At 35.0% G+C, this 25,731-nt stretch overlaps 3 protein-coding genes across 3 annotated transcripts in view; 2 read left to right on the top strand and 1 right to left on the bottom strand.

Annotated features, from left to right (window-relative positions):
• Positions 1–1,178: 1,178 nt before the first annotated feature.
• Positions 1,179–1,559, top strand: LOC110450782. The gene has a single exon (XM_021498487.1). The coding sequence runs from the start codon at positions 1,179–1,181 to the stop codon at positions 1,557–1,559; it is 381 nt and encodes a 126-aa protein (XP_021354162.1).
• A 1,360-nt stretch (positions 1,560–2,919) lies between these two features.
• Positions 2,920–5,548, top strand: LOC110450872. Its single transcript, XM_021498645.1, has 2 exons — positions 2,920–3,667; positions 5,072–5,548. The coding sequence occupies exons 1-2, from the start codon at positions 2,950–2,952 to the stop codon at positions 5,497–5,499; spliced, it is 1,146 nt and encodes a 381-aa protein (XP_021354320.1). The 5' UTR covers positions 2,920–2,949; the 3' UTR covers positions 5,500–5,548.
• Positions 5,549–6,546: 998 nt separating this feature from the next.
• Positions 6,547–25,731, bottom strand: part of LOC110450842 — a 44,480-nt gene continuing 25,295 nt past the window's right edge. The window contains exon 3 of the mRNA XM_021498614.1: positions 6,547–8,740. Coding sequence (XP_021354289.1) covers positions 8,067–8,740 — 674 coding nt within the window. The 3' untranslated portion in view covers positions 6,547–8,066. The remainder of the gene's footprint in view (positions 8,741–25,731) is intronic.

Below are 25,731 nucleotides of genomic sequence, written 5' to 3' on the forward strand. Positions count from 1 at the left end.
CCGGACAAAAATCCAATACTGAAATGAACAAAGGGCAATAACTTTTGAAAATATCGTTGAATCAAAATTCTTTTCAAGGAAACACAACTTCATATCATGATTATTGAGCCTACTAAGTGTTTAAGAGATCCGTTGAAAAATGTAGGAGGAGATTGCCGGACAAAAATCCAATACTGAAATGAACAAAGGGCAATTACTTAAAAAAAAAGTCAAATCAAAATTCTTTTCAAGGAAAGACAACTTCATATCATGATTATAATGTATACCAAGTTTCAAAGAGATCCGTTGAAAAATGTAGGAGGAGATTGCCGGACAAAAATCCAATACTGAAATGAACAAAGGGCAATTACTTAAAAAAAAAATGTCAAATAAAAATTCTTTTCAAGGAAAGACAACTTCATATCATGATTATAATGTATACCAAGTTTCAAAGAGATCCGTTGAAAAATGTAGGAGGAGATTGCCGGACAAAAATTAAATACTGGCAATAGCATTTGGAAAAATTGTTAAATCAAAATTCTTTTCAGGGAGACACAATTTCATATCATGATTATAATGTATACCAAGTTTCAAAGAGATCGATCGAAAAATGTAGGAGGAGATTGCCGGACAAACAAAAGTTTACGCCGGGCGACCGGGCGGCCGGACGGACGGACAACCCCATACCATAATACTCCCGTTAAATTTGACGGGCGTATAAAAAGGCTTCTATATTTTCATTAGAAGTTAACAAACAGTACCGCAAGTAATAATGTGGCATACAATACGCTAATACTTGCCCTTAAATGTCCCTTCTGGGTTCACTGATGATAGTCTGAGTTTTGAAACTTTGAGGGTAACTGATTAATTCTTAAAGTATTATAATTGTTCTTACGTAAATTGTTTTAAAATTTATGTTACGGGGTACATGATCAATAATATGATGTAAATTTTAGTATGATGGTATTTTCATAATTTTGTGCAATTTTAATATAGTCTTCTGATATGTAAGTATAATAGTATTACACGAAGGTGTTGTGAATCAGAAACAAATATCATATTGAATGCGACACATTACCAATTGAAGTATTTGTGCAAAACTAGCTAGATTGGAACCATAATCAAATAGCTCTTATATATAATATTTTAATGTAGGTGTCGCCCCGAATGCAAAAACTTCCATAGTTTTCCACGTAGCCATGTCGAGCAGTAAAGCAGTTACTCCGGATAGCGCAGTGATATATGACCACGAGACGCTGAACAGTGGAGATGGATACAATACAGAGACCGGACTTTACACCGTCCCGGAGTCAGGCCTCTGCGTCCTCACATGGACCACGATTTGTGAAATAAATGACGCATTCCAGACTGTGCTTGTTGTGGATGAAGCTGTTAGAGGATCATCATGGACAGATGCAAACAAGACCGTCGAATACCACCAAACTACAGCTGTCGTTGTCTTCACACTGAACCCGGGAGATCATGTCTTTATCCGTATGGGACATGCGTATGGACACGGGAGGATAGTGAGTCAAAGCTATATCGGGATATCAACCATCTCAGGATGGAAGCTTGACTAAAGAATAATTTATTTACAGACTTTTGCGTCGGTAGTAAATTACTCATACTGCTAATACAATGTATGAGATACTTCAGTATTAGTCGTAGGTTGTATATGGCTGTCTAACGTAAAACAGTATTTAATAAAGAGAGCGTATTTGACTCATTCGATAACTGTCCAATCGGAATTAGTGGAAGGGAACTAACTCTAACACTACGCGACAATAAGAACCAGTTTTATTGTTCAGAGACCGAACTGCTCACGTCCATATTTAGTTAAACGGCCAGTGTTCCATGGCCGAGGATCTTGCGTTGTTGCCGGGTAAATATATGCATGATAAACGATATATTTCAAAACAAAATCAATAACATCTATTTCACGTTCTCACCTCCTAAAGTCAATAAGTTCACCATATTAAAGCCACAACAACCCTTTTTCGTTTATAACCGCCCAAGTCAATCCAGTGATGTGAGGGAATGATTTCTACACTTAAGATGATGTTGCGGTTATTATGGGTGTATACGACTCGTTCTTCCAGTGTTTATGCCACTGTTAATCGGAAGTTCACGCACGAATTGTTTACCTCAGTGTAGTTGTTCTTGTTCTAGACACCTGAGCACTCCATTTCATATCATTTTGTTTTAGTATCATATAACAGTGTGAAATCAACATATAATGTCAATTTTATCAAATGACATAATTTAAAGTATACATAGCAATACTACATTGTATAACAATCAAATTACACGACATTAAGGAGACGGATTTACATAAGTACTATGTACTTGTTTCTTGATCCTTTTCTGTATTTATAACCATGTACTATTGTAATTAAACATCATTAAAATAAAGTTTAAACTAAATTACACGACATAATAAAATTATCGTATTTAAAATAGTGTAAGCAGCTGTTCATATTATAACAACGCCATAACCCGACGAAATAGTAGAATAGTGATGGTAGCCTATGATATATAAATAAAAACATACTTTTTAAAGTGCAGACACTGTATATCATTAAAGTCATTGCTACAAGACAACTACTGTATACCGGAAAATGTTCGCCCAATCAAACTTTCGCCCTTCGCCCATAAAATCATTTCCCCCAAGCATTAACTTCGCTCTTTACATTTAATCACTATTTATTTCATTAAGTTTTTTATATGCTGTAATGATAAATTTGCCATCATGACCGAGGGCGAAATAAGGCGAAAGTTATACTGCAGCGAAAATTTCCCGGTGTACAGTATGTCTTTCCATATCAACAGATATCGTCAAAATTCAGATTGATTACTCCCTTGTCTAGCCTTGACCGCTGCTATCGTCGTTATAAGGTAAAACTGGTACAAATGATAAGATAAGAGAAACGTAGGTTTAAACTGTACATGTAAACAAGTGTGAAGGATAGGATGGCCGCCATGCTTGAGAAATTCGTACTTGTCATATATGTGACCGGTACTTTCGGACATATGATAACAAACCAGCCTGACGCCGGGAACCCATCCCTAAAGTCGCATGGCTTTGATCCTGATAACCCGCCTCTAACTCAGAGGCACCTGGACCCCGATATTCCACTTCAACAATGGCAGGACCTTGTAACCTTTGTAAACGAGAACATTAAGGGTATGAAACAACTATTGACAAAAAAGGACGAGCAAATAGATCTACTAATATTAAACATAGCCGGTCAGACGACTGAAATCCAGCAGCTTAAACAGGGGGTGACGTCAGTTGAGAAAGAATTATCACAGAACGATGAAATTGTCGACACACTATTGGCAAGAATATCAGACTTAGAGAGAATCGTAATATCTGATACCACCCCAAGTGAACGTGAATCGAGGCAAAATATTAGATCTCAACTTCCTAGAACTTACCACAAAAATAGACTTGGATTAGGTAAATCCTTTGACTCTAAATCTGGATCTTCTGTTAAGAAAATGTCTGCCGCACAACTCCCCATTCCGGAATCCACTAACCATCAAAATGTTAGTATCATGCCGACTCACTCTAAACCTCGCATCGAAAATGACAATGAACGTGTCCTGAATCAATCCGACGAGGAAGAAACTGTTGCACAAAACGAGAACGAGTCGACATCAAAGATATCGAGATTCCAACACAAAGGTAAGAACACTATAAATAATGTGATAAATACGAAGCATTATCAAAATGTGTCCTGTGAACTTTGTTCAGTCTAATTAGAGAAAATGTTAATAGCATTTCATATTTTAGTAGATTCAATAAAAAATGAGTAGTGTTAGTAGGCATGGCATTCATTTTACTTCATGGTCCCCTTACATGTACCATAGTCGACAACTCTAACTATACTTTGGACACTTTCTATCGCCATGATTATAGCTTTGATATATCATTTCTGAAAGAAAATTCATCCTTATGAAGGATTTGAACACTAGCCCTCCAATTATTATAATGTCTCTCTAACTAACTATAGTACATGATCAACGATTTGACCCTTATCCAATCGCACTTCAGTTATATCCTAATTGAAGTTAAGGAAGGGCTTTTTTATGTACAAAAACTCAATTGTCTTGTGTGTTTTACCTTAAGTCGGACTGGAATCGTTATTTAAGAAAACTAAGGTATATTGTAATATGTTCGTTTCACTTCTCCTTTCCGGTCATTTTTGTCTATACATGCAACAGTTACTTTTTTCAATCCAGGAGGTAAAGCTAACGTAAAAGGTACCAAATGTAAACATAAGATTTCTCAAAAGTTTGGAAGAAAATTCGTCAGTTTTGACCAAAATAAGTGCGAATTAAATAATCATATCACCCGTTTTTGAAACGAACCTGTAAGCATAATTTACACAAAACTGGTTATAATATAAGATAAAGCAATGTTTGTTATATAATGATAACGCTGTATTCGTGTAAAGTTGAGAATAAAGCTGTATGCAAATAATGTCACTATATATTTGTGTTATCGTCTTTTAGGAAATAGAAGTACCACAGGGACCTCAGAAATGGTTACAGCTATTTGTAGACATAAACTGAGGTAATCAAAGTGATATTTCATGTTTTAGGTTTTTGGAACAACCTCGGTAAAAATGCCACCCAAAATTATGATATATACAAGAAGGGGGAAAGGCTCTCAATTTCAAAAAATCGAACCCACCTAAAGGTTTAGTTGGTGTACAAACAATCTTTTGTACCATTGACAAGATTGGTAATTCTTTTCATTAAGAAACCTTCTACTTCCGCAGACTGACTCTTCGTTTACTCCGACATCACACACCATTTCGATCTTTCAAAGCTGCCGCAGTCAAAGAGCCACCTTTTCCATATGCATCAGGTTAACGCCATGCTCAAACATCTAGATCTAGGTCCCTTGGTCCAAATATAGCTGTAACAAATTATCATGTCCCCGTGAACGGTATTGTGCAAACACGTTTATTAGGTTCAAAGTCATAAATATAGTATATGCCTAAGTATTGCTAGTAATATCACTCCTAACGCATTGGGATAACATCACTAGCATACCACTGTAAAGTCTTTTGTTGTATTGTAGGATCTACGACGCCTTCTGCTCGGCAAACCATTGCGTTCCACGTGGTCCTCTCCAAGGACAATTTTGTTTCTAATGATGACGTAGTAGTGTATGATAACGAGACGCTGGACATTGGATACGGATACAACCCGAGGAACGGGGTGTACGTAGTACCGGAGGCAGGCACCTACGTCTTCACGTGGACGTCTATCTGCTACGGACAAGAAGAATTGCAAACAGTTCTGGTGGTTAATTCAGCCGTGCGAGGATCATCATGGACAGATTCTGAGTTGTCAAAAGACATCCATCAAACTACAGCTGTTGTCGTCCTCACACTAAACCAGAGAGATCATGTCTTCATCCGTATGGGGCCTCTCTATGGGCACGGGGTGTTGCTGAGTCGAACCGACGTGGCAGTGTCTACCTTCTCAGGATGGAAACTTGATTGAGCAATCAAGTTATTTTTAAAAGAAAAAGGAATAATTCAATACATTTTTATCTGATCGAAATGTGTTTGTTATTTTTTTTCAATGAATCAGACTGTGAATATCAGCTTCAATCAATGCTTGGTTCAAGATCCTTATTCAGGAGTTGTCGCTAAAGTATTCTCTGCAGTTTCTCTTTAATATAATCGTATTTTTTCATATGTGATTTATCGATGGAAAGTGAAAGTGGAAATAATTAATTATCTTTGTAAGCTTAAAATAAATTAAATTACAGTTTATCCAGAAATGATTTACTAAAGGAAGGTCATTCTTGGAAATGTGAAAATGTATAGTTACAGTTTTTAGCATGGTACACGGATACTTAACGGTATAGGATATTGTTTTTCTATCAGTGTTTCGCTAATCGTGAGGGATAACTCTCTTAGTATTTGGCTAACTTTACTTTAAGTTACTTAAATCAATGTTTGACTAACTGCATGAAATACCTAACGACGGACACTGTCGCTAGTGTTTTGCATTCAAACAAATGAAAACATCTGCCTTATACAATTTGAGGGTGTGGCTGTTTGCAATATAAGCTCTTTGAAATATTATTTTCAAAATCGTGTTATGAAATAAATCGAGCGCATACCTGTTTAAAAGCAGATATCAATGATATCATGTTCAACACGTTAACATGATGTAGACAGCAATTAATTTTCTTTACACGTCGCAGTCCAGTTCGTATTAGTGCCTATCGCTAATATCAACAGAAACAAAAGCATTACAACTAACGTCCTAACGTCCTAAATTCGTTCTCAGTAACTATCGTTAATTTTCACTAAATCGAGATTTGCGACTCCAAATGTTACCTCGAATCAATCCACATTTTTTGTTTGTAGGTTTGTTTTAAGGGAATATACGGTAAAATGGGAATCGTTATCACATATCCTAAAAATTTGAAATAATTTGATAAGTTGTTGATTTGATATTCTTTAATTGATGGATGAATGCAAACAATGAAAATTAAATATTGATAATAAAACGAAATCATCAAAAAAACAACACGTGGCATAATTTAATTCTTCGCAAATCAATTAATTAAGGATCTTTTCAGCAAAAGATTTAATGATGATTGAACCAAAGGAATAGATAGTGTAACAATAACAAATATTTTGTTAAAAAATCGATGTCAACAACAGCATAAAAATCCTCAAAGTCATTCATTCAATGGAACTCTTTCTTGCTCGCTGCATCCTGAAAAAAGTACTGCAGTCCAACATATTACATTATTCATTGCTTTTCTCCTTTGACCACCCTTTCTTCTTGTACATAGTACATCGTTTTAACCGTTTAAGTTATTTTCAAATGCATAAGATTGAAAGCATCAACACTAATCCAAGTCTGATATACAACAGTTTGATTACAGCATATTTAGAAATATGTCGTGTTACAATAACTTTTTTAATCATAAAAGCTATGAATCTTATCAGTGACGGTGTGTTATATTAACTGGAAATGAGAAATATGCAACCAGAATTTAAAACAAAAAAACACACCAGTACTAATTGCATCATGCAGATTTCCATTGTTTTCGTTGGTTGAATGATTCATCAAATAGCTTCTGTGTGTACATATTGTAGAAACAATTGGTTCGATGACCAGTCATAGCACTTCAGTGTAACGGGTGATGTAGCTGTCACAGTTCCCCTGATGACGTAATATGTGTTCAATATCACTGACAAATAACTACATATATTAAATCAACTCGTGTCATCGGTGAACTGATCTCGACATAGGGGAGGGGGTGGTATTATGCAGTATGAACGACATGTCTTCTTCCAAACACTTTTATAGCAAAAGAGAGCGCAAATATAAGAGCCATGCACTGAGGAGTGGATCTAAATCAACAAGTAGGGTGCTATTATGCAGTACTTCAATAACAAAAAGAGAGTGAAACTATAAGAGACATGCACTGAAAGAGAGGATCTGAATCAACAATACGTCATTTTAACCCTGAGAATTCAGTCAGGAAACACACTTATAAGGCAAAACAAACTGGAATATTCTATACCTGCCTTTTTGTTAGGCAGTCCGATCTGTTTTAAGATATTCATTTTGATAGTGAACTCCGAAATGTTCAGGTTCTACTAGATGTTCTATACTAGTATTTTTCCTCTCACTTTTACCCGTCCTGGCAATGTTCTCATGAAATATTTCTGATAGTCAGGCTAAACACTCGTGTTTACTTTTATAGATTGGTTTACCTGTCTTAGTACTATTATCCTTCGGTAGGAAGCATGCTAAAATATTTAGACTAAATTGCATATATAATTTTTCCTAGACTGTGCCCAAAAATACAAATCGGTGTCCATCGTAGCAAAGGCTGAAATTGGAAAAAATATGTTTTCTTTATCAGGACGTTCTTGTTATCGTTTTAAAAGATAATTCTGATTCGGTTTTGTGCAACCGACTCTGAATATCATTGAAAATCGTCATCTAATGGAAGAACTGACTTCATATATAATCAGTTATGTTGAAGCAATTGTTTACTAGAACTTAATATTTGGTATCCTAGCAACAAAGCTATATCAGGCTTGAGCTCCTAACGTTGAGACACTTTGGATTTCCATCACGTTTCTTTCTTCCCTGAATGTCACGCGTTTATCAGTAGACGCCGCCTGCTTTTTCGACCCAGCTTTATCAACTTTGTTTTGTTTCGCTGGAGTCTTCTGTGGCATCGGTGATTTAGCAGTTTTTTGCGAATTCTGAGTTTTCGAAGCACCTTGTTTTTTATTTTTAGCTTCAGCAGAGATTGTACTGGCATGAACTCTAGACGGTGAATTGTTACCTGACTGTTGTGAGTATTTGTCCGTATTTTTGTCTGTCTGTGGCGCTTCATCTACGTTAATTACAACACTTCGTTCCTTTTGTGTGTTTGAACTATTGTTTGTCCCTTGTTGCTGGTTTGCTCTTCTGGTTTTAGCAGACCAGATCCGGAACAAGTTCCTGGAGGTCTTTTTGCTTTTGTCTTTCTTTTTCATCTGTATGATGGCCAGTCGAGCTCGGATGAGTCCTTTGGTGTGGTCGCTTACGTCGCTGGCATCGTCACGAAGCACGTGCCGGTCGTAACACATATCGGCTATTTTTGCGACGACGACGGAAATAATGATGGCGGCGATGATAATGCAGACTGTGGCGATGAGTTTAGTTGATGCATCGTAATTTGTACCCGAAGATCCAGATGACGACGTTGTATTGCTTCCTAAAAATAAAAATAAAAAAGTTGTTATAACAAAAATTGTTGTACAATGCACCTGTCCACTGTGCACGTTTTACCAAAGAGTTTATTCATAGAAATGGAATTACGACAAAGAGCTTGCCAGCCCAAAGCCTAGATATTAATACAATCGAAATTTGGGCCACAATAGCAACCTTCAATATTCAAATTGACGTTGTCTTTTACCTTTAAGTTTGTTTGATGTTTTTATTTTGTATCAGCAGCAACCTACACCAACATGTTCGTGAAATCAGGAACATCTGGCTAGACGCTATCACTCCAGTCAATGTTGAATGCCTGTACCGATGATTCGCTGAAAGGCCTCTCACAGAGTACTAAGTAAGTTGTCATTATTTACTATAATTTCTGAATCGCATTTATTATGTTTGACAGTTGACATATTTTCCGTAACGATAGTAAACATGCCGCCATCTTATCAGAATAATATATAAAATCATACTGGACATTGATGGTGCGGTCAGGGTTTGTATGACCAGTGAAATGTTTGAGCCATCGGCATTATTGATCAAATTAACGAAACGGAACTAAACTATATTAAACATGTAAAATATACGCTGATACTTAAGGACTTTTTGATTGTTCATACCGATATGAAACACGCAACAAACATATATTTATTATCTTTGGAGATATATGTCGTACATATAACTAAGAATTGTACACAAGAATTGCACTCCTTTAAAAGTATCTGGCAAATTTTAACTGATTTGTATACAAGAGTTATTCCCCTTAAACTGTATCCGGCACGAAGTGCATGTAACTGTTATTTGTATACCAGAGTGACTCCCCTTTAAATGTATAATTCAACCGTTATTCTCCTTCAAAGTTTTCTGACATAAGGTAACTGATTTGCATACAACAGTTTCGCCTCTTTTGGCAATGGGATACGTATCAAGGAATGGTAGCACATATAACGTTAATAACTTCATTATATTGAAGTATCTCAAGTCTTACAAAAATATACGGTATACCATGATGATTCGCTAATAAGCCTCGGCTTATTTTCATTTTTAGACAATAAGCCTTCACTTACGTGTTTTAATGCCTTCTTTTAAAGCATCAAAAGTATTAAATCACGCAGTCGTTTTTAACAAAAAACAATTGTTTTCTTTTATCAAATTGTTGCAATTTAAAACATGTAATCTGTTTAGATTTTTAAACAGTTAAGGCTTCGTTTTGAGTTACAAATACAAATACAATTGAACTTTTCCACTATCGTCACGACCCCTCTTACATGTTTGTTTACCTGTGCTCGAACATTGGAATCTGCAATTCGGTATTAAATTTCTTTCCAAATCTTCAAATCATATTTTTTAGGATTTAAACACGAACAGTGAATTATATTCCTTGTACACGCATACACGAAATGAAACGTTCGCGAAAAAGAAATAATCTACCGAAAGGTCGAGAATTACTTTAGGTTACATACATAACTTGAGGCAATGTCACAAGTCCAATATTGCCTAGTACCAAAATAACTATACTGTATTCTCTTAAAATGCATAACATCTACAATTTTAAACCTTTCATAAAGTCTATGTATTTATAGTTACCAAAATCGTGCTTTGTACTCTCAAAACTACTTGTAAAGGAAGTCCTTTCTGCTGAACTACCACAAGGTTCAATAATAGACCCTTGCTTTTCTGCTGTACTTCAATAACATAACTAATATTGCTGTCAGTTTCTTTCGTTTATTTGTTTATGTTACTACATTATCTCTCTCAGCATATTCAGATTACAAAAAGAAATCACTATCTATAACGACCAATCGGAAACCAACAATTACCAGAAAAAAAAATTGTGTTACTTTCAATCCGAGTAAAAAAAACACACTCCTTAGTTACAATATTAATGCTAAAATGGATATCAAATTGATGTTTACTAATACAAAAATGCTTTTAACTGTATTTCTGCAATAATTAACGACACGAAATGTAATGCATTAAGATATGCAAACGAAGTTGATTCAGGAGCAAGCACAGTATGTTTTTTACGAAACCGTACGTCTTATTCCCTCAACAGGCCTTATGATAGATTATTTAATAACACGGGCACATTGAAAACCGATAAAAATACGGAAAGGTACAAGCATCAAAATGAAGGAGTATTTATTATGCAGTAAGTTAAGTAAAACAAACAAAAAATAAACGGAAAAACATCAGTAATAATTGCGTGTGCAATGCTGTTTAGAATGATTGGACTATAACTTTGAACTAAGTGAAGTTCAATGGTTAAATGGTTATGATCATATGCCATGAACGGTATTATAGATACAATTGTAGAAAATGAAGCCGAAGAATAGAAGGGGCCCTCCACTGTAATGTTAAAAAATACAGTAAAATCTTCAATGAACCAGTAATTTTCAAAACCATAATGCAGTTACTGTACATGTATACATGCCTTATCTATGGAAAAATATTGATCTTATCCTAATCTTCAGTTAAAAAGGAGGTTAATCACATTCATGAGAATGTGAAGTCTATAAACTGTACTGTAGACGACTTATATGATGGACTACATGTTGGACATTGGCATATCGATTTATACACATTTAATTGTGGGAATTCTAAAACATTAAGTCCTTTAGTAAACGAATAACGTTTAACATGAACAACAACTCCGCCACATAATCATTTCAGCCTATAGTAACAGCATGGGTTAGAAAATCATTTAAATCGAATTCCATGTGTACTTATTTCGTCAAAGTGAAGCTAAGTTTCAATGAACGATGACGAGGTGGTGACTTTATATTGTAGCTCAACAATCGGTTTGAGACACCGGAAGTAAAGGTGTACAGAGAATATTCAAAATTATCAAATGTGTCGCCATGATAGGATTCAGATCCAGGGTTTGTAACAGCGTCCCCACAAGTATAAAGAAAAATGTATCGACAACCCTACAGTTTATATCATCATAAGTATAACAGTTAAATGTCTGTGACTCGTAATTATAAGTAATTTATCAATTTCAAACTGTGATTACGCGGAACTATTTCTGTTCCTCATGATGATGCTGTATGAAAATATTAAGTATAGTTAGATACATTGTTTACAGTGTGATATCTCACTGTTTCTATACAGATGATACGTGTAAATTTGTCTGAGAAGTACACTGGTAGTCCGAGTGTAATACAGTAAACACAATAGGAAAGCAGTGTTTTTTGGTTTTTGACTTTTTTTTCTAGGACATGGATCCTTAAAATAATGTCAATACGTTCATAACAAAGAGGTACTGGCTATAGGCCTAATGCAAACCAGTAGAGGTCATCGTCAGATTTGTGGAATTCTATAAGGCGTTCAATAGGTTTTATAATGTGCCCTACTTAATAAAATCTATATAACTTACAGAGTGAATAGAAACCTAACAATCTGCTAACGATTTATGTCGGCACAATTGCAGCTATGACCGAGTAAACGCATTGGATGGATTATGGTAGTAATCGGGTTGTAGACTTTAAAACTCGGATATAAAAACGTTGATAAGACTTTAATACACTCAACTCGGATGAATGTGATTCCAGTTAAATCTCGAGTAATTTTCTCTACAACACAATCCGAAAGTTGGATTATTTATGTTTTACAGAATTTATTAATTTATTTGCTTTCTTTATTTAGTTAGAAATATTTCTTATTCATTTTAATTAAGAATTTTAATCATTTATGTTGTTAATTTTTTTTTTTTAATTTTATTTACTTATTAATATATTATTTATTTCATGTATTTATTTATTTAGATTTTTTTAAAGATTCATTTTCATGATGAAAACAGATTTTACACTGAATTAGATTTTAAATGATCTCATTCATATTAAAATGATGTAGTTTATGTACATGAAGTTATTCTAAAATATTATTACTAGTTTAATGTTTCGATCAGTGTCTCAACAAGCACAAATATATTGCTACGGTTACGTTTCCGTTCATCGATTGGTTTTCTCCGTGAGCATCAATTAAACTGGTATATAAAATTACCTGGTAATCACGAAAGCAGACAAAATATATATACTGACAAAATTTACTAAGCGGCTTTGCAAATAACATTTGACTAGTATAAACAAACACTGAATGTAGACTTTTGTAAAGTACATATGTGAGTTGTTTTGTTATACAATAGGATATTTTGTTAGTAGTCAAATAGCTTTTAAAACTGATTTAGTTGATACAATACACTGTACACCACATTTAATTCGATTTCCTATCTTTACAAAAGTAAACAAAATATGATACTCAACCAATAACTCCTTTTTCTCGGCTCACACAATCGTCTCTAGTGTAAATGACACCCCTGAGGAAAGACAGGTTCGGGGAAAGAATAGTCCTGCTTTGATCCCACCGTATGTCACAAGAGGTGACTGTAGTGCGAGGCACTCCAGATGCAGAATTTAGAGTTTTTCCTTTGTGTCAACTTCTGAAGGGTTATTACAGGAACAGCAATTGATCTGATGCCCCTTTTGCATCCATTTGGATTTCAGTCTCATGTAAGTCAGTTTATGGAAATAACTGACAACATTTAGAATACTTTTCTTTATTTTATGAAAGTTTCGACGTTTTCGATGTCATATGAATATTAAAAGTGTCCAAATGAATATTAAAATTTTCATTTGAACGAATATGTTTCCGTGTTTAAACATGTGATAGGATATTCAAGTTGTCACACCGTACCATTTCCTTGGATTTGTACTTATTTCATTTTTTTTCCCAATTGGGTTTGTGAGCACAATACAAGAGACAGAAAAATATATTTTGCTCCAAATACTTAAAACGATATAAATTTTGATTTGGAAGAGATACCATTCATTGGTATACTAAAAGAAGAATGCTGCACAAGATATATGAAAAGTGTTCAATTTCGGGTCCCGTTCCATTTTTGGTAAATATTTGTATTTTGCTCAAAAATATTGGAAACCCCTCGGCAATGAAGTCACTGACATAACAACCGCGCGTTGCTCGCTTGTGAACCGTGGAACTGATATAATGAACCCAATAGTCTTAACAACCTCTCTACGTTTGATATACAATGTATGACATGTACTCCAACGAATATTTCTACTGACGTCATCAATGCATAAAAGTCACAAGCAACAATAATTAGGACATTGATTCCATATTTTATCATTATTGCTAGTCATTATCGTAATATAATGGCAAAACGCCGTAGATAGTATCGATACTATAGTTATAATTTATTATCAAAAATGATCAGTGGAATATAATTATATCATTGCTATTCTTTCGTTTTAAAAAAAATATGTGTATGTGTCTACATTTCCAGGGTGTACTAAATGTATTGAAACTGGAGTATAGACAGGCTTTGATTGTGTTGAATGTCAGTTTCGCCCATTAGCCGTCATGTTTTTTAAAAGGCCTTGTGTGTGAAAACTTTAATTTCTTAATCTGTATAGCAATTACTAATAAAATACTTGACTGCTGACACAGGACACTAAACAGTATCATATTGTCTCATTGTGGAGAATTCTGAAGCATACCGTGCGTCACTGGAGGACTTTATTTTGTTAAAAGTGTAAAAGAAACACCAAGCCTCACATATCATAACCTTATGTACGTGTACAACTAAACCTAGCTGTCCAAACAACTTACAAGTTTACAACTAGTTCTGGCAGTCCAAACAACTACATGTTTTCATCTAATTCTGGCCGTCCAAACAATGTATATGTGTGTACAACTAAACCTAGCTGTGCAAACAACTTACATGTTTACAACTAGTTCTGGCCGTCCAAACAACTTACATGTTTACAACTAGTTCTGGCTGTCCAAACAATGTATATGTGTGTACAACTAAACCTAGCCGTCCAAACAACTTACATGTTTACAACTAGTTCTGGCCGTCAAATCAATGTATGTGTACAACTAAACCTAGCGGTCCAAACAACTTACATGTTTACAACTCGTTCTGGCTGTCCAAACAATGTATATGTGTGTACAACTAAACCTAGCCGTCCATACAACTTACATGTTTACAACTAGTTCAGGCCGTCAAAACAATGTATGTGTACAACTAAGCCTAGCTGTCCAAACAACTTACATGTTTACAACTAGTTCTGGCCGTCAAAACAATGTATGTGTACAACTAAACCTAGCCGTCCAAACAACTTACATGTTTACAACTAGTTCTGGCCGTCAAAATAATGTATATATGTGTACAACTAAACCTAGCTGTCCAAACAACTGACATGGTTACAACTAGTTCTGGCCATCCAAACAATGTATGTGTGTGTACAACTATACCTGGCCATCCAAACAATTTACGTGTGTGTACAACTATACCTGGCCATCCAAACAATGTATGTGTGTGTACAACTATACCTGGCCATCCAAACAATGTATGTGTGTGTACAACTATACCTGGCCATCCAAACAATGTATGTGTGTGTACAACTATACCTGGCCATCCAAACAATGTATGTGTGTGTACAACTATACCTGGCCATCCAAACAATGTATGTGTGTGTACAACTATACCTGGCCATCCAAACAATGTATGTGTGTGTACAACTATACCTGGCCATCCAAACAATGTATGTGTGTGTACAACTATACCTGGCCATCCAAACAATGTATGTGTGTGTACAACTATACCTGGCCATCCAAACAATGTATGTGTGTGTACAACTATACCTGGCCGTCCAAACAATTTACGTGTGTGTTCAACTATACCTGGCCATCCAAACAATGTATGTGTGTGTACAACTATCCCTGGCCATCCAAACAATTTATGTGTGTGTTCAACTATACCTGGCCGTCCCAACAATTTACGTGTGTGGACAACTATACCTGGCATGTGTGTACAACTATTCCTGGCCATCCAAACAATCTAAGTGTGTCTACAAATATACCTGGTCATCCAAACAATTTACGCATGTGTGCAACAAGGCTTTCGCGTACGGATATACTTACGAGGATGTTTTCATCTAATTCTGGCCGTCCAAACAATGTACGTTTGTGTACAACTAGACCTGGCCATCCAAAAAATGTATGTGTGTGTACAGCTATGCCTGGCCATCCAAACAATCTATGTGTGTGTACAACTCTACCTGGCCATCCAAACAATCTACGTGGGTGTACAACTATACCAGGTCATCCAAACAATTTACGTGTATGTTCAACTATACCTGGCCCTCCAAACAATGTACGTTTGTGTACAACTATACCTCGCCATCCAAACAATGTATGTGTGTGTACAACTATACCTGGCCATCCAAACAATTTACGTTTGTGTACAACTATACCTGGTCATCCAAACAATTTACGTGTGTGTTCAACTATACCTGGCCATCCAAACAATTTACGTATGTGTGCAACAAGGCTTTCGCGTACGGATATACTTACGAGGGTTAGACCCGATTCAAATACAAAGAAATGTATATCAGTTTGCGCAATAAACTATTTCAAAATGGATCGTTATGAACGGATCGCAGTGTTTTAAGTTGAAACAATTAAAAATAAATATATAAGTAGCCTGGAAGTTATTGCAATAATATTGAAAATATAGTGGTTAATATTATACAATTATGGAATTTTGTGCTGGTGAATATGATGTGATATGAACCTGAAAGAGTGATATTGACCGCGGCAAAGCTTAAACTATCGCAGACAGTAAACATTGCATTATACATGTATATTGTATAAACGTCAAAAATACAGGGAAACATGAACAGCTAACCAAGTCAAAAATAAAAATCTAAAAGGTAAGCTAGGAAAAGACAGAAGGAATAATTTAAACATACTGACTGGCCTCCTTGCGATAGTGCGGGTCTGATTCCAACTTTTTAGTGCTATCTCATTGAAATATCATGCCAAAGGCACCCAGCCCGGTAACATTATACCGACAATGCGGCAAGAAGCTGCTGTTGCTATTACCCTTAAATGATGCACGTTTGGCAGGCAACTACCATGCCCCGGCCTGGAGACAGAACCCACCGGCTTCTCCACTTGGGGAAACGTTCAACACTAAGGACAAAGGTGGAGATTCCCATGTAAGGTGCAAAGAAAAGCAGAGGGTTCGTTAGAGGTAGGGAGAGATTGTACAGATTCCAAATGACGGATGTTGCAGCAGATTTATTTTTTGTCGTTTTTGTGTCCCTTGGTAGAGGACACAAAAGCACAACCCGAAGTCTGCAGGGGGTTCCCACATTACTTATCCCCTACAGTATTTAGTGGGTAACAGCAGGTGTATTCCTTTCACCAACCTGACCTGCAGGGGTGACTTAGGTTGGACTTTAACCGTATTAAACATTACACTGATCCCTAGGGACATTGATTGTTGATGGTACTAGCTGTGACCTACATATGGTAAGCCGTGCCAGGCCTCATAACGTTTGTATGTACACTGTATTTTCTAATCATATTTGTCTACTTAATTCCTGAACTGATTAGTTTTCAACAGAACTGCATTCATTTATGTTCGTTTTACAAAGGAAACGCAATACATATACAAGCTTCATTAAACATGAAATGGGATTTAGAAGCAAATTTTATAACTAATTCAAATCTCTCTCCTTTACGATTAGAGGCCAGCATAAATATGGCAGTGTAAAAAAACGATTTAAAATCCTGATGTTAGAACTTATTGAGCAATATCTTTCTTCATCTCTTCAAAACAATGAAAATTTCAAATTGAAAGATTGGAGGAGAGTCAAACCTCGTAATGTCAAATTTGCTGAGACCAAGACAATTCCTCGGGGTAATAAGGAGATTACTGAAGATAGGTAAAGCATTTCAATTAAGTCTGGAATGTAGAGGTGCTTCTCTCCTACATTCTATTTTTCTAATTCCCCTTTCACATCCTAACCTACATGTATCATACACAACCACTTCTCATTCTAACCTATCCTACACAACCACTTCTCATCCTAACCTATCCTACATAACCACTTCTCATTCTAACCTATCCTTTACAACCACTTCTCATCCTAACCTATCCTATACCACCACTTCTCATCCTAACCTATCCTACACAACCACTTCTCATTCTAACCTATCCTTCACAACCACTTCTCATTCTAACCTATCCTATACCACCACTTCTCATCCTAACATATCCTACACAATCACTTCTCATTCTAACCTATCCTACACAACCACTACTCATCCAAACCTATCCTACACACCCACCTCTCATCCTAATCTATCCTACACAACCACTTCTTATTCTAACCTATCCTACACAACCACTTCTCATTCTAACCTATCCTACGCAACCACCTCTCATTCTAACCAATCCTACACAACCACTTCTCATTCTAACCTATCCTACACAACCACTTCTCATTCTAACCTATCCTATACAACAACTTCTCATTCTAACATATCCTACACAACCACTTCTCATCCAAACCTATCCTACACACCCACCTCTCATCCTAATCTATCCTACACAACCCCTTCTTATTCTAACCTATCCTATACAACCACTTCTCAATCTAACCTATCATATACAATCACTTCTAATCCTAACCTATTCTACACAACCGCTTCTCATTCTAACCTATCCTACACAACCCCTTCTCATCCTAGCCTATCCTACACAACCACTTCTTATTCTAACCTATCCTATACAACCACTTCTCATTCTAACCTATCATATACAATCACTTCTCATCCTAACCTATTCTACACAACCACTTCTCATTCTAACCTATCCTACGCAACCACCTCTCATTCTAACCAATCCTACACAACCACTTCTCATCCTAACCTATTCTACACAACAACTTCTCATCCTAACCTATCCTACACAACAACTTCTCATTCTAACCTATCCTACACAACCACTTCTCATCCTAGCCTATCCTACACAACCACTTCTTAACCACACTGTCTGATATTATTTTTGTAGTCCACTGCATGCAAAACAGTAGAGAATACCATTGCAGCTTAACGTATAACAGTAACCGTCCTTCATTTCGTTTTGAATATACACAAAACTGTAGCGCAATGAGTCTAAGGCATCTACGTTTACCAAGTATAGCATCAGTATGATAATTTGCACTCCTAGGTTCGAATCCTTGCTCGGCTTGGCTGACTTTTCTTACTCAGAACACTGTTGCTAATCATTGTTTGTTAATGTCATCTATATTTTTTTATGAGTACCACAAGGTATTTTTTTTTTTTGTCATTTCAGAAACAATTTATCAAAACTTGTGTCAAGCCGGAGAAGTCCGATGCATAGTCACATTTTTTGGCAACAGTGGTACGGGGGTCCGAAAAAAGATGTCTATATTTTGCTGCCTGATATAATGACAACGTTTCCTAGAAGAAGTTGGATTGTTCTATAGAGATTGACTAACCAGACTGTACATTATAGACGTTGGAACAGAATCGATGACCAGAGTGTAGTCGGTATGTTTCAGATTTTGTTTTTCTACTGTTCAACGGCCTAACGGCAATGCGAGTCATTAAGGGCCAAGTCAGGTATCATCTACATATCTAAATTAGTTTATATCTAAAGGATAATTATTTCAGTGACATTTATAATCTTCTTGCTGCATCACATATTTGCTATTTCTTTCTCACAATTTCTCAATTGTTTGTCGGGTATTTCACTCGAGCCTTCCGGATATTTTTTTTATTCCGTAGCATCGATCTATCGATCTTACCGTATCATGCATCATGTACGCATGTTAACGAACAACGGACGATCGATAGTTAAATCGCACAGTTGTGCGGACGATGTATACACGATGTGCGCACGGTAAGTTTGGTGCGTTGTGCATTCCCACAACGGTACAACTATTACATGGTACTAGATTGTAGGAAAGTGCTTTATTTTATAAGAAAACCATAACCTTGCAGGACGTTTATGAAACAAAATGAGGACGAAATAAACAAAATATCAGCATCAATAGTGTTCTGAGTGAAAATCGGCTTTGACAAGGAATCGAATCCAGGGCCTCAGATCATGCTAAAGATATACTCAAAACGAAATGAAGAGGAAGTCACTGTAATGCGAAAACCCACCGTGGACTATCTTATGTTTTTTCTGCATTGGGTAAGCAATCGTTAAAACTCGTTTTATTACCAAACGTCATTGAAAATCTGGTATTTATTGTGCATTGTTTGTCAGATTGATCCCCTAGATACAAAACCTTTCTTTCAAATAAATGCCTTCAGTCGTAAGCAAAAGGTAAAATTTCTTTGAAATGTACAATGTTGTTCCTGAACCATTCGGCGTCAGATTTAATGGCCTATTGAGGAAGGTTACGTATCCAGATAATAAAATACCGGCATGGTCCATTGGTGTACGTCCACAAAGGCTCAGCTGCTGAAGTCATATTGTCCATATTCAATATATTCATGTTTTTCATGTTGTTTTCGCATTTATTTTATAATGGCGTGCATATATCGGTGCATAAAAGTAGGAGAATTTATGGTTGGAAATGACAAGTTATATGCATTTTAAACTTAAGTTATTCGTTATATTTGAAAGCAAAGACGTGAATGTGAAAAACATGCATTTTATTTCTCTATCTACAGAACATGGCTTTTTATGATCTGTTAAAAGATGGTGTCAAAAGAAACAAATGGTGCTTTGGATTCTTACTCTTGTATGTAACCCATTGTTGGTTATACAATAACGGTATCCGCCTGTAATATAGCCAGCTGACGCAACACTCTACTTGTCACTTGACTAAACAGCATGAATAAAAAATCTCCATCGATTGATTATTCTGACAGATTGAGTTCAAAGATATTCTGTGAATGAAAAGAAGATTAAAAAGAGAAACAAAGAATTGATAAATATCAGAAACGCTACAATGGGGGCTGATACTCATGTTAGATATTGTGGTTTTGTTGTCACTATCCCCGTTCTGTCGTTGAGGACATGACATTACTTTGATTGAACAATCAATACCATCGGTGTGTCGCCTATCATTTTCTTTTGAAGCACCTGACATCATTCTATAAGTATTGCAATGGAGATGGCAGATAAATGGTGTTTCTTTCAAAGATTGAAAAATAAAGGTAAGGACGCCACATTACTTTGATAGCACAGAGTAGGATAATGGACGTCTGTTATTTCCCAGTACCTGATTTAAGACATTTTGGTTCTATTTAAAAAAAAACATATTTTACAGGTAAAATCATACAACGCTAGACACAATTTGCTATTTTCATAGTACGACTTTCTATGTGTATGTTTGAGGGGAAAATGATGGTATTTTTATGTTCTAATCTTATGAGGCGACTTATTCCGTCTTTGCGTATTGCAGAGTTATCTTCTCTTGGAAGCAGGTATTGATTGTTACGTCATTGGGTTGTGCGAGAAAATAACGTCGTTTTCTCAAAAACTGATGACGTTACCCTCTCAAACAAGTGACGTAACAATCAATACCTACTCCCAAGAGAAGATAACTCTGCAATACGCAAAGACGGAATGTGGACACAACCAACAGTATTTTGTTGTACTAACAATAATCTCATGCACTTATTGTAGAGCTTGTGAACTTTCTTCACCACTGTGTGTCGCGGTACACCCGGTGATTGTCGGCTGTGTCTCCCTAGTAACCGGCCTCGTAGGACCTTAGCTAATCGATGACGTATATTTCATGAATAAGTCACAAATATATTTCACGTGTATTTTAAGTATAGGTCACGTGCTGATATACGCACTTCGACCGATCCTAGTGAGCGTTTACTTCAGATAGGCATGTAAGTGTAGAATATGTCGTCTTCGAGGGTGCTTACTTCATAAAAAAAAGTTACAGAACGCGCTTACTTCAGAAATAAAAGTAAGTTTGGACAACTTCAGTGGGTTTTTACTCCAGAAAATAATCAAAGTTACGACTACTACAGTCTATGTCTACTTCAGAAATAAGAGTAGCCATGTTAGACCTCCTTATGCATCAACGTGTCTTAATGTTATTTAAATGCATGAAACAGCACACGTACATGCATTAGTGAGTCCAACAAAGCTACTGTCTATACAGATGGCGCATGCTTCAGAAATATGTGTGCGCTACGGTCACCACCGAAGACGTCTTCAAACGTAAGTTTATGCAGCAATTACTATAGAGGGCGGTTAATTCAATGTATGTTTATGCAGCAATCACTATTGAGGGCGGTTACTTCAATGTAAGTGTATTTTCTATTAACTATGGACGAATGTTACGGCATTTTACATGAGGATCGAGAAGATTTGCGTACAATAGTGAAAGAAGAAGAGTATGACCTAGCATTAATCTATGTTAATACCCCTTAACCACCTCCCTACCGTTACAACTTTACTTCAGCATTATAAACAACCATGTTACTGGATCATCTACAGCATCAGTTCAAGCATAATGGAGACGATCGACAAACTAATGAACAAGTTCATACTAAAAAAAGAATTGATTTTCTTTGGAGTAGATTCCTAACCTACCAGTAAAGGGTATTGGTATTACATTGAGTTGTTTACTCAAGGGCGGAGGTCGAAAGAGAAGAAATCTCTGGTATACATTTCGCTTGTTATTCCTTAAGATCTTTATACGTGTACTATTGTCCTTTACATTTCATACGCATAACTCGAGTCTAAGACAACATCAATAAAATGGCCGCATACCATTATTTAAACTTTGAACATACAGATTCATAATGCCTATTGGTTTTTTTATTCCAGTGTAAATTGATAGTTTTGATAGAACATTATATACATAAAGAACATGTATAAAGAACATGTATATAGACATGTATATAGAACATGTATAAAGAACATGTATATAGACATGTATATAGAACATGTATATAGACCATGTATATAGAACATGTATATAGACCATGTATATCGAACATGTATATAGACATGTATATAGACATGTATATAGACATGTATATAGACATGTATATAGACATGTATATAGACATGTATATAGACATGTATATAGACATGTATATAGACATGTATATAGACATGTATATAGACATGTATATAGACATGTATATAGACATGTATATAGACATGTATATAGACATGTATATAGACATGTATATAGACATGTATATAGACATGTATATAGACATGTATATAGACATGTATATAGACATGTATATAGACATGTATATAGACATGTATATAGACATGTATATAGACATGTATATAGACATGTATATAGACATGTATATAGACATGTATATAGACATGTATATAGACATGTATATAGACATGTATATAGACATGTATATAGACATGTATATAGACATGTATATAGACATGTATATAGACATGTATATAGACATGTATATAGACATGTATATAGACATGTATATAGACATGTATATAGACATGTATATAGACATGTATATAGACATGTATATAGACATGTATATAGACATGTATATAGACATGTATATAGACATGTATATAGACATGTATATAGACATGTATATAGACATGTATATAGACATGTATATAGACATGTATATAGACATGTATATAGACATGTATATAGACATGTATATAGACATGTATATAGACATGTATATAGACATGTATATAGACATGTATATAGACATGTATATAGACATGTATATAGACATGTATATAGACATGTATATAGACATGTATATAGACATGTATATAGACATGTATATAGACATGTATATAGACATGTATATAGACATGTATATAGACATGTATATAGACATGTATATAGACATGTATATAGACATGTATATAGACATGTATATAGACATGTATATAGACATGTATATAGACATGTATATAGACATGTATATAGACATGTATATAGACATGTATATAGACATGTATATAGACATGTATATAGACATGTATATAGACATGTATATAGACATGTATATAGACATGTATATAGACATGTATATAGACATGTATATAGACATGTATATAGACATGTATATAGACATGTATATAGACATGTATATAGACATGTATATAGACATGTATATAGACATGTATATAGACATGTATATAGACATGTATATAGACATGTATATAGACATGTATATAGACATGTATATAGACATGTATATAGACATGTATATAGACATGTATATAGACATGTATATAGACATGTATATAGACATGTATATAGACATGTATATAGACATGTATATAGACATGTATATAGACATGTATATAGACATGTATATAGACATGTATATAGACATGTATATAGACATGTATATAGACATGTATATAGACATGTATATAGACATGTATATAGACATGTATATAGACATGTATATAGACATGTATATAGACATGTATATAGACATGTATATAGACATGTATATAGACATGTATATAGACATGTATATAGACATGTATATAGACATGTATATAGACATGTATATAGACATGTATATAGACATGTATATAGACATGTATATAGACATGTATATAGACATGTATATAGACATGTATATAGACATGTATATAGACATGTATATAGACATGTATATAGACATGTATATAGAACATGTATATAGACATGTATATAGAACATGTATATAGACATGTATATACACATGTACATAGAACATGTATATAGACATGTATATAGAACATGTATATAGACATGTATATAGACATGTATATAAAACATGTATATAGACATGTATATAGACATGTATATAGACATGTATATAGAACATGTATATAGACATGTATATAGAACATGTATATAGACATGTATATACACATGTACATAGAACATGTATATAGACATGTATATAGAACATGTATATAGACATGTATATAGACATGTATATAGACATGTATATAGAACATGCATATAGACATGTATATAGAACATGTATATAGAACATGTATATAGAACATGTATATAGAACATGTATATACACATGTATATAAAACATGTATATAGACATGTATATAGACATGTATATAGACATTTATATAGAACATGTATATAGACATGTATATAGAACATGTATATAAAACATGTATATAAAACATGTATATAGACATGTATATAGAACATGTATATAGACATGTTTATTAACTGTTGAAGTCTTTGAATTTTGTATACTTCTCGCGTTGTTAACGTTTTGGTTTGCAGGAATTATGCATGTAATTATCAAATAAGTGAGTGCAGGAGGAATAAGTAGATAAAATGGCTAAGATACTGTATAAATATATATATATAGGTGATACACTATGTATATATACAGGTTTTCTTCGTACAGGGGTTTATCAAATTTATCATTTCATGTTTTATTTACCTATGCATTGAAAACAGAACGTGTTTAATATTTTTTATCGGAAACAAAACCCAACCTTGAAATCTGAATGCGGTAGTTCAGTATCAAAATAAAAAAAATAGCGTTAATATTAGTTTCGTAATTTTCACTGTCTTTCCTTAGCAATGTCTGGCTATATTGCGAAATCAGCTTACATTTTAATATTATGATACAATCAAGTGTTAGCTATCCTTTAGTGTGTCTGAAAAATGCCGACCTTCAATGCCAGGCGCGGATTTAGGGGGGGGGGGGGCACACCCGGCCCCGGCCCCCTTTTTGGCGGCGGACTGACCTTTTCCGGGACGACCAATAATGGTCTGATCGGCCGGGAATGGGAACGTATTAACATTTTAAAATGCATCAAATAATGCACGGAGCTGGTATAAAAAAAAAATCTGGGGCTATGCCCCACACATCCCATACGGCATCCTAGCAAATATTGTGGGTTTCCGTTATCTGATATTTTACTATATTTTCTTTATTAAAACAATATTTGTTGGCATCGCTACGCTCGTCTACTTTGTATCTTGACCCTGAAGTGTGTGTTTTATTTTACCACCTCCGCAAAACCCAAAGTTGCAACTTGCAACGCTCGGAGCATAATTATATTATTGACCGCTCGTTATAGATGATCTGAAAATTAATACTTTTTATTGTAACCTTCCTAACCGCCCGGGCGATATTAATCATATCATTATACAAGAACGATAAAGG

This window comes from Mizuhopecten yessoensis, unplaced genomic scaffold (genome assembly GCF_002113885.1).
Source record: "Mizuhopecten yessoensis strain PY_sf001 unplaced genomic scaffold, ASM211388v2 scaffold5519, whole genome shotgun sequence".
NCBI lineage: Eukaryota > Metazoa > Mollusca > Bivalvia > Pectinida > Pectinidae > Mizuhopecten > Mizuhopecten yessoensis.